The sequence below is a fragment of the Mya arenaria genome, chromosome 17 (genome assembly GCF_026914265.1).
Source record: "Mya arenaria isolate MELC-2E11 chromosome 17, ASM2691426v1".
Taxonomy (NCBI): domain Eukaryota; kingdom Metazoa; phylum Mollusca; class Bivalvia; order Myida; family Myidae; genus Mya; species Mya arenaria.
In genome coordinates this window covers 49,370,885-49,382,080 of record NC_069138.1, presented here as the reverse complement: position 1 = coordinate 49,382,080, position 11,196 = coordinate 49,370,885, and the positions used below count along the sequence as shown (strand labels likewise).

Genomic DNA, 11,196 nt, shown 5'->3' with positions numbered 1-11,196 from the left:
GTTTTATGATTTTAAACGTTAAAGATGACATAAAGTAATATCTTATTGATCAAGAAAGGGCTCGTTCGAATATAGTTCATGTCATTAAAGTATTACAAATACCTTTTTTAAAGTCGATCATTTCGTCTGATACAGTATATTAAGACATCCTGCTGGTGAAACTATCTAATCTACCTAATTGTAAACCTGTAACCAAGATGACCTGAAGTAATATCTTAATTATTAAAAGGGGGTCGTTCGAATATATTCCATGTCATTTGCGTATTACATATAGCTTTTTGAATTCGATCACATCGTCTGATACAGAGAAATTAAACATCCTGCTGGTGATACTTTCTTATATACCAAATTGTATACCTGTAACAAAGATGACATGAAGTAATATCTTAATGATTAAAAAGGGGCTCGTTCGAATTTATTCCGTGTCATTTAAGTATGACATATAGCATTTTGAAGTCGATCACACCGTCTGATACAGAGAAATTAGACATCCTGCTTGTGATACTTTCTTATCTACCTAATTGCATACCTGTAACCAAGTTCAAGCTACGGAGGTATTTTCCGATATTACCATATAAAGCCGTGAATCACATGCACCTGACAAGAGAGATCACATAACTGTATCTTTAACTTCAGAACAAAAATTCCGACCAAGATCATTTAAGTTCGCATAAATTCATTTAACACAGTATCTATTAAGAATTTTACAACAGTAATATTTAAGGATATCAGTGTTAAAAACAGTTTATTTTTAAATACAAGGACTACATACCGAGGTTATAATCTACGCCGAACTTGAAATGCTCTCACAAGGTATGTAATCTTTCTTAAGCTTTAAATATATTCCAATTAAATAGGGTCCACTCTCGAGTCTAACAAAGTCAGTTTTGGTTATAATTATCAATTTAATCAAGAGGGGCGGAGGGACTATTGATAAATGTACATACAAATGATAAATTAGGAAGTAAAAATCACGTAAATGGTAAAATAACTATTAAAGATTGTTAGTTTGTACATATGACAAAAGTGATTAGATGCGATTTATGTTGTGTAAGTACATAGTAATAATCTCTAACAATCTATTTAGTGGTCTATATCACAATGTGTAAATTACCCTCCAACGTTGTCACCCACTGTTTACATCTACCGCTTCACCTGATTTAATTCGTAATTCTGATTAACCAAAATAAAGGATTTATAGTTTATTCTGTCTCATCTATGTACAATATAATACAATAACAAATCTTCACATACAACATAAAGCACACAACCATTCTTTCAAAGAATTATAAAAGACTATATAAAAACATTTGTCTTGCGCGTACATTATAAAGTTATAAAAAAAGTATAAAGTTGCCCCAAGTATTCTTTTAGTAATATAAGTAAGTCTATGTAATATGGTAAACACATATTGATGTGACGTTCCTCTGTAGGTGGAAATGCGTTCATAGCACGTTCATGTACTTTGTATTATGCACACTGGCATAACCAGTTCTCCATGTCGAGGTTCAGTCCCATCAGGGTCGAGCATGTTTTTTTTTTCTGAAGAAATCTGTTAGTTTAAGCATATTTATTTTACAACAATTGTGAAACAAGTTATTACAACATTATATTAATCTCTCTCGTTGGCACGATTTTACGCGAGAGTGTGGTCTTGTGTTGTGGGGGAAACCGAAGAACCCGGAGAAAACCCACTTGTCCGGCTTGGTGACTACAAACCAGACTCACATGCGCCCAAGCCGGGAATCGAACCCGGGTCGACTAGGTGAGAAGCGAGTGCGCTAACCACTGCGCTAACCGAACAACCGAAATCTGTTGCGTCTTTGGCCTCGCACGTTACAAATGGTGGCAGCAGTAGGATGAAGACAACTGCCGGATCGGAGTTGCCTTACCCACGAGTTTCCCAGACGAAGACTCGGGTCGTGTCCTCTCGGAACGGAAAGTAATGAAACGTTCCGTTGTAGCTGAATATGCGTTCATAGTCCGCTCATATAATTGGTACTATGCAAATTGGCATAACCAGTACTACGTTGAGGTTCAGGGCCATGTAAATAAGGCAAGTCGACCCCTTAAGAGTTGAGCATGCTTTTCTCTGAAGGGATCTACAATTGCGTCTTTATTCTCACACGTTACAAGATGTTCCAGAAATAACTAAATTATAAGTTTTGCTGGATAAAAACTCACGTGATTATATCTCAACATATAATCAAATACAAAGCATATATTTACTAAATAAAACATTGTTTCTTCTTGTGTGTTTTTGTTTTAATTTTTACCACAGGCTTTTGCTAACGAGATGTTAAGAGCTCAAAGTTTGGTTCAAAAATTGCAACATCAAACAGTGTTTGCCTAATACTATTAAACATATAGCATTCTAATATCTTAATTCGGTTCAATATAGCTATCACGTACTTTAATGTATTAGCCATGAGTGAAATATTTACTTTTCGTGTTCACGAGATGAAATATATTGCTATCTTATATTGAAACCAACTATTTTTGTTTTGTTTTTATGCCTACAATTGAATTTAAAGATCATTAAATCACATTGTTTAGAAAAAAGCGAAATTACGTCGTTGATATTGTGTCCCAGCGCTGACGTTTGATTTGGAGCTGGTTTAAATTTCAAAGCAGTGAAATGTGTATATCTTTCGTCATCAATAATTCGTTTTTGTACTATTATATATCAAATCAGATTCCAGGGTGTGTTATCGTGCCCTTCACGTAATAACGTAACCAGTAAGATTTACCTGTTACCCATTTTCCGATAATACTATATTTAACTATTGAACGCATGCTACTGATAAGAGAGGATAAATTAACATTTGTATCCGCAAGGTTTAAAGTGTTGACGCCATCTTTTTCAGACGGATTACGTGTAGAAGGAATATATTCTAAACAAAGATTCATAACATACTAAACAATTTTTAGTAGTTGGAACATTTGAGGTGAACATAGTTTTAGTTCTGTGAAAACTATTTCAATAGGTATCAAGCAGTATCATTCTAACTTTACTTTTTAAGGAGAAAGGGAGTTTAAAATGCATACTCAAGGTAAGTAATTTGCACTGGTATAAGTTCAACTATCGATGTTTACAATATAAGTTTAAGTAAATTAGTGAAATTAATTTAAAATGATAGCTCGAAAACCATTTTGATCAATAATCATGTGTCGATTTTGATAAACAACAATAAATTGAATAAAATGGTAGTTTTGTGAGTAAATTCAGTTGTGTTTTTTACTTTAGGCGACTATAAATTTATTGCTGGATGTTTATCCCTGTCCGTCCACTCGCTTTTCCGCCGCCCTAAAATTGTATTGGATTCAATTAAAACCACCATTGAACTTGGTTCTGTATTTGCTGATCGGCACGGTTCTGTCCGAGAACGGCTTTTATTCATACCTACGGTTTTGGTGTAAAATTCTCATGGAAAAAAAGGAGAATTGTTACGATCGTGTTTGTGACTCGTCTAGAAATACATGTAATTATATAGTCCCATATGCGTTAAAAGGAGCATGAGCACATGTTCAGCGGTGAAACAGTCATCTTGAGGATAAAATGTCACTCCTGGTCCCCTTCTAAAATGAATGAATATCTAATAATTCATTTGTGTTGGCCTTAACCATGAGTTGTTCTTTATTGATTCACCACAAGAGGTTTTAATTTGTTCGATGATAAGACTATAAATCAGTATTAAGAATGAGTTATCACTGTGTTAAACATTTCAAAACAGTAAATAATTAAAGTATGAAAACTGTTATTATTACACACTATTTAATAAATATTCAATACCAAAATATTTATGTTTTTTTTGTCATTGTAGATATTTCATTTTTTGAAGCACATAAAAAATCAGACCAGTATAAAGAACAATAATAAATCATACCCTTGATAAAGACTTTAGTAACTTTTAGGGGTAGACTATAGGCACTCACAAGGCAGGTCAAATACGTTGCGATAACCATGCAGTAATTTAAAGATATATCAAGCAATAATGCACAATGCACTATGCTCCCAAAACATTAAATGACTAAAACTCTTATCGGAGCTCTCGACGAATGGGCCTTGCCTGAATGCGATTATAAATTCGCTTACAAACACTAAACAAACACTCAACGAGAGAAACTGTATGTACAGTTCAACAAAGACATTCCACACGCGCAGATCATTTGACACTCAAGGCATAATATTTTGTCTGTAAAACATCAGCAATAAAATTATTAAATATGGCAAAATCTCATTTGAACTAATATCTATACTATGTACACAGAGGTTTGACATAGTGTGTTTATGGGTGATCTTTCTTCCTTCTATGGGATAGGTTTGCGTATATGAGAGTCACACAACCGATATCTTGCACATGGTTAGGATTATGGAAGGTATTACACAACCAATATCACCATGGTGATGCCTTATCGTGGGAAAATGTATTCGAGCCTTACAAATATCTGTTGAAAGCCGTATGCTTCTCTCTGTGTAGATTCTGGTTAAACAGATATAATTGTAAGTGTACCAGCTCTTACTACCTTTGAAGTTAAAACTAGTAGTGATACCTAAATAATGATTTTGGGCATGACATACGCATTGTGTTGTCATTAATTTATACAAAGACACAAGCTCAGACTCAAAACATTTTAGACAAATCTTGTTCATTTTCATGGACAATGTTTGAGCCAGTGGTATTGTCCTATTTTTCATAGTATATCAACATCAAACTTTTTGCTTCTATATTCTAAGCCTAACGACAAGCAAGCGAAATTGTTAAAAACATCTCATGTAACATAACACTATAGAAACATAGTTATTCTAGACGAAGAAGTGGTAGACTAATTCTTTTGTATAAATGTTCGACACCATAAAACGTGTTAAGTATCACATTTATATACAGTTTAACTGCTCGTCTAATATGGTTTACCCAGCTGCATTCGAGTCAAAATACATCTCCGTATTGTACACTGTTAGATAACCTATACTTATATTACAGTTAATTTAATATTTCAGTTGCTGGAAGTGCACAAAGCACGAGATCCGCTGAGCGCACCAAGAGATGTATCCGTATCACAGCATGGGCCACACGAATTCTAGCTCTCCTCAGCATCGTGTTTTGTATCGTGGCCTTTGTGACAATAGGAGAATATGTGTTTGGAATCTTCATGATGGTCACAGCAATCCTTGTAAGTAGTTCACCGAGGCACAATTAAATGTAAGCATTGAGTTGTAAACCTCAGTGAAAAGGAATTACCACGTACAAACTATACTTACGGAGCCCAACATATTCAGATTATCAATAGAATAAACAGATTAAAGAATGTATTTGCAGTGGAACCTAGACGTTTTGTACCGTGAAAATATTGAAACCATCTACATTATGGGCATACGTTCGAATCAAACCGTGATGTTCGGACATATCGTATGCACTGGGAATTATAATGTGGGCACTCGTAATTCCTTACACACCTGAAGAGATAGGAAGATTTTTACAGCTCAGATCCATTTAGTTTTTTAGCAAACTTCTTCAGTATCCGCCTCAAAAGCGGCCATAAGTGACGTTATATTGTATGAGCTATTGCCTGGAAGGCAATTATTCTCATAATACACCTTCTAGTTAAAATAGTTTTAGAGTAAGCTTAAAACTCTACATAGAAGCATGTGTATTGTCCCTTTTTACAATTAAATGTGATAATCATCATCAAATGCAATGATTTGTTTTCCTTGCAAAAATACGTTATTCTATAACAATGAACCTGTTTGAGACTCAAGGCAATGGCTAAAACGAAAATGAATAAAACAAACATCACACATTGGCCACGCACTCATAAAAACAGCTTTACTGATAAATGATGTCAAACATCCTTCGTATGTAAAACATTACTTAGATATAACTAGTTTCAATTTCCTCAAGAATCCTAGACATGTACAATACTACAATTCTAATCTCTCCTAGGTAGGCAATGGCTGCCATGAGTTGTGATGAAACAATGCATGCACTAAAATTAACGGTTATTTACCTTTCAGAGTGTTATGAGCCCGTTAAACTTCAACTGTTGCTGCTACTCGGATTGTTCAAGAAACACAAAGGCTGAGAAAGTAAGTACATTTTGTCTTAAATCGCTGTATGTGTTCATTTGTTAAGGATTAAATGTTTTTGTAATGAGTCTCGTATGTGTTCAAAAATCTTAATGTATTTGTGTTTGGAATACCTAACGACTTCACGATATACTGTGTACTGACCGAATACAGAATAAAATTTCATTCGATTATGCAGTGCTTATCCGTATAATCCAATGAAATAACTGAATATCATCGGCAGCGTCAATGACTTCATCTATTCCATCGAGTTCACGTTCATTTAACCGAACTAAAACGTCATAAGAGTAATCAAAACCGGATCTGTAATACTATTACAGTGTTTCGTTAACATAATTGGAATTGAAACTGAACGGAAACTCGTTTAAATTAGAAACGGCAATATTTATAAGTAAAACTGCGTGTTTATGAGCAACATCTTTTTCAGGCAATCGGACATTGGGGTGTCATTGTGTGGATGTTCTTGAGCAACATTGGATACATCGTTATGTTTGGGTACAGCTGGTACTATTGGGTGGCATCTAGAGATAGCTATTACTATAGAGGTTCCAGATATGACAACAATTATAACAAGAATTATAGCTACTACTACCCTAATCACGACATTTCTTTGCTGGACACAGTATTTGCAATGTCTCTGCTTATCACGTTCTTCCTATCGATATTCAACCTTTACTCGCTTTGCCTTGTCTACAAGTACGGTTGTTGCTTCATGAATGAAGTCGATAAGGAACACTCTCAGCAAAGCGTTGAAACAGTAGTCGTGATGAATCAACATATATCCACGATCGGAGGCGGTATTCCGGTTAACGTAAGTCCCTGATTTTGATCGTAATCTCAATTCATAAGAACAACCGTTTTTCTTTACTTTACTGAATAACTTCTGATGTTGCGACAATGTATTACTAGTATTTCACAACCTTCATGTATTGTTTAGCATGACATTTTAAATAGGTTTTTCAATACATATCCTAGTTAAAAGATAAATGTACGTAGTTGGTCGGGCTCGCGGGTGTACGAGCGGGCGCTAAATTGTCTATTTCTTATCTTGAAATTAGGCATGTTTGTAGCTTATGTAAACATAAACATTGCGATTACTGTGGTATTGGAGTGCTTAATGTGACTGTTACGGAAAAAGACTTGAGTGAATAGGATTATTTTTAAAGGCTTTAGATTTGATACTTGGTTTATAACAAGCTGATCTGAAGTACATTTGATTTGTAATTATGGCTATTGCGCTAAAGATAAAGGTCAATGTTGTTAAATATAGAAACAAACATGTTTCCAATCAATTGCTGTAGAACTTAAGTTTAGTGATAGCACTTTTTGTGTATGTAGCTAAATTCAAGTGTAAGGTGGTGATTGCTTTTGGATGCGGTATGGTCAAGTTCAAGGTCGCTGATATTAAATGGGGAAAAAGAAACAAACTTTTTAGCTAAATAACTTTAAATATGCTCGATGTAACGTTATGAAACCTGTTGTGAAGAAAAACCTTCCTGGTAAATTAGCTCGAGATAAGATGAATCGTTTGATCATTGTTTCTAAAAATTAGAAAAATGGTTTCTAAATTATAACTGAAGCTAGAGTAAACACATTGTTTATCATAGTGACATGTATTCATAGCATATTAACAGTTCATTATGAATATTTTTACATTTACAACAGGCACATCGGGCCTATAAGTCACCTATATATGGAGCATAGTTTCATACAAAACATAAGTTTTATGTAACAGTGCGGATATACAAACATTGAGAATTTAGGATAGTGTAAATTTGGTTGTGTTTGAGGTTTATGTGTAGACTTAGCTTTCAGCTACTTTTGTTTAAGATGGTAAATGTCGCTGTTTTAACAGATAGAAACAATATTTGCTGCTCAATACTTGTGTTTGTCAATACATTAATGTGATGAAACTTGGTATATTTTTTAATAAAGACGCATTTTGGAGTCGGTGAGATTAAATTTAGGGTCATTCACAATATAAATCGAAAACGTTTACTCAATAACTTGTTATGCATTTCACTTGGGGATGATATTCAGGAATCAATGTGTTTGAGGAATATGTTACATAAACAAATAGGAATAATCGGCATAATAACTTGATCCCAAACCAAGTGCCAAATTTCCTTGTTTTGCCGCTTTGTGGGTTATCTAGATACTTTCTTATAGTTTTTATAGCGGTACCTGTCGTATTGCTAAAAGTGATTGACGAATCTGCTTCATATATGACTTTAATTGACTTTTGTGCATATATTGACCTACTTCTTTGTAATAAATATTACATAAGTTCAATATCAACTTGGAACGCATAACATACACAGTAGTTGTGTAAGTTGAATAGAAATAATCACAGAATGCAAATCAGCTTATTTTTGCAGGGTGTACAGTTTACAAATGCTGCAGTGGGTGCTCAGCAACCGTTTACCAACCCTGGGATGCAGTACCCTCAATACCAGCCATATCCTGCCGGACCTCATTACATGGCTACACCTTTACCACAAGCTGTTGGTGTAACAACTGACTCAGTTGGCGTATCTTTTCCACCAACAATGGCGGAACCAGTTGGACAGGCTTCTAGCCCTCCACCATACGCTGAAGCTGATCCGAATGAGAAACAACCACAGTGATCGAATCACAAAGCTCGTTTCTTGCCAAATTGTCACAGTAACATGATACAATAACAATGATATAACTAAAACATACCAATAAGTGTTAATGTTCATAATTTAAAAAATAACATTGTTTAAAAGAATATCATTTTACGAGCAAATCTGTTATTAGTCTTTCAAACAAAATGATGCCAAATGAATAGATCTGCATATCTATATAACATCCATGTAAAATTACCTTATTTGCATAACGTATAACTATATATCTAAACATATTTGTCAACATATATGTATACAATTTCATTATAAATGTTCAAGCGCTGTTACGTGATATGTCCAAATTTGTACTGTACAAATTTAGCATTTTCCGATGTGAATAATTATCTCTTAAATGATATACAAAAAAAAAACTCTTTGTAAATTAACCAAGAGTTAAAAACCAAAAACTTAAAACAAAATATTATGATGGATCTTTCAATTGTACCCTTTTTGAGTGTGAAATATATTATTTATTCGGAATATGTTAAGTATGTCATTTCAACGCATGACTATAATTGCTATGTGTTTTAAACATGTGTTCGTAAATACCTGTATGTCGTCGCTGTTATGTGTTATTTTTTTATTTCAAGCTTTTAAGTTTAACTGATGTTGATTTTTACGTCTAAGAATGAGTATTGTCTAAAAAATGTTTATAATATATATATAAAATTGATAAAAACCAACCAAAATCGGCGCGCTACTTTTTGTTTTAACAATTTATTAAAGTTATTTGCAAACGTCTGATTTCATTTATAATTTAATCATAAATCATGAGGGTATTGTTTATGGTGTATATGTGTCCAGACTTACATGTATTTTTTTATATGTTCCTATAGCTAGCTTTTTACAGATTGATCCCACAATAATTTGAAATAAGATTGCGGGCATGCGCGGAAGACAATCGAAATATGAAACAATCGCAGTAATCGAACCAAAAACAATGTTGATGCCAATTACATAGATCTGCATTTGTATATACTTTCTGTGTAAATATTTCTTTTTTGTGTAACGTACTTACATTTATCTTGAAGGCCTAGTTTAAGCCTGCTATAAGTGACCCCCCCCCCCTCACCCCCCCCCCCCCAAAAAAGTGTATTTGTACACAACTTCTGTTAATAAATCTTAATATAATTGCCTAATCGTCTTATCAGATCTCGATTCTGAGTATCCTGCTGTGCAGTTTTGGATATTTTATTATAAAAATGGACCCTAAATGGCCCTGAGCCAATTAACGAATACACAAGAAATTGACCATAAGGAGATGCACAGCAGGGGATTATAATGCCAATCATTCCTTAAACTAGGCCTTTAAACATCTTAGTCAAATGATTTGTTTAATATTCTGTGTGGAATCCTACATATCATACATGCAACAGCATCTTACACAAGTTTTTGAAGGAAAATATAAAAACAATTGGCGAGCCGTGAATAATTGAAAGCCAATAAGAGTTTGATCAAATTATGTGTGCAAAATAAAAAATGAAAAAAGGAACATTTAATTCAGATATAAGGTGTGCTTAACAGTGTTCGTATCACATCTTTATAACTGGTCGGCTTAACATGTCATCCATTTTCCGATTAAAATATATTTAGGTATATAGTTTAAATCCTTCCTTTTTAATCCTTCCTATTGTTTAATCTTTAAACAGTTATCGCTTGTCCGAATTAATCGCTATTCCGAAGTAAAAGAATACGGTCCCGATTTGGTACTTCACACCTTTTTGTAAATTCTTATTTCGAACTCGACCATCTCATAGTTTAACACATCATAATGCGAATGCACCTATAATGCATTAAGGCGCTATCACATTCGATCGCCGCACTGCTCACTCGACTCGCTAAAAGCTTGGAATTTCAGTGCTATTTAAACATGCTTTATAAAACTTGAGCTATGTTCCGAATGCATGCATGTGCTATTGTTTAAACTGTTTAATGTTGTTTTAATAAAGAAGTATATTTGTTTGTTATTTATTAAACAAAAGTTCAACAAACATGTATACGAAACCGAATGTATCGTAAGTGTTAAAGGAAATTATTTAGAACAACAATTCCTTTAACATTGAACATCTTTTAAAGGTTGAATCATTTGAGGTGATCTTTCTCCTAGTATAAGTACTGCGTATTCTGAATAAAAAGGCTTAAAGGAGTGTTATTCAAATTGTTATATGTTGAAATAACGAACAAGGGAGATAAATTAAGCCGAATTTTAAATGCATAGCTCAAGGTAAGTAATTTGCACTGATTTAAGCTCAACCCTCGATGAGTTTAAGTAAATAAATGAAAATCATTTAGAATGACAGCACGGATAAAGCTAGCGAAACCATTTTAATCAATGATCCTGTGTCGGTTTTTATGAACGGCATGAATTGAATGAATTGGAAGTTTTTGGAGTGAATGCATTTAAAAAAAATATTTATAATTCGTTGTATATGATTCACCAGAACATGTTAAATGTTTCCG

At 33.7% G+C, this 11,196-nt stretch overlaps 1 protein-coding gene across 2 annotated transcripts; it reads left to right on the top strand.

The window, feature by feature from the left end:
• The first annotated feature begins 630 nt into the window (after window positions 1-630).
• LOC128224008 (uncharacterized) lies at window positions 631-10,698 on the top strand. 2 transcript variants are annotated; one of them, XM_052933587.1, is made up of 5 exons: window positions 631-813; window positions 5,003-5,175; window positions 6,017-6,088; window positions 6,516-6,899; window positions 8,467-10,698. In XM_052933587.1, exons 1-5 carry the CDS (start codon window positions 801-803, stop codon window positions 8,713-8,715), a joined length of 891 nt encoding a protein of 296 aa, XP_052789547.1. In that variant the 5' UTR covers window positions 631-800; the 3' UTR covers window positions 8,716-10,698. The 2 variants fall into 2 exon arrangements, with proteins under 2 accessions (XP_052789547.1, XP_052789548.1); XM_052933588.1 differs by lacking the exon at window positions 631-813 and adding an exon at window positions 2,849-3,053.
• Window positions 10,699-11,196: the final 498 nt, after the last annotated feature.

Bases quoted from the DNA above. Each gene is read 5' to 3' on its own strand.
- LOC128224008 (XM_052933587.1), top strand. The intron at 6,089-6,515 runs GTAAGTACATTT...CATCTTTTTCAG, and splicing joins GAAACACAAAGGCTGAGAAA to GCAATCGGACATTGGGGTGT. The intron at 6,900-8,466 runs GTAAGTCCCTGA...TTATTTTTGCAG, and splicing joins GAGGCGGTATTCCGGTTAAC to GGTGTACAGTTTACAAATGC.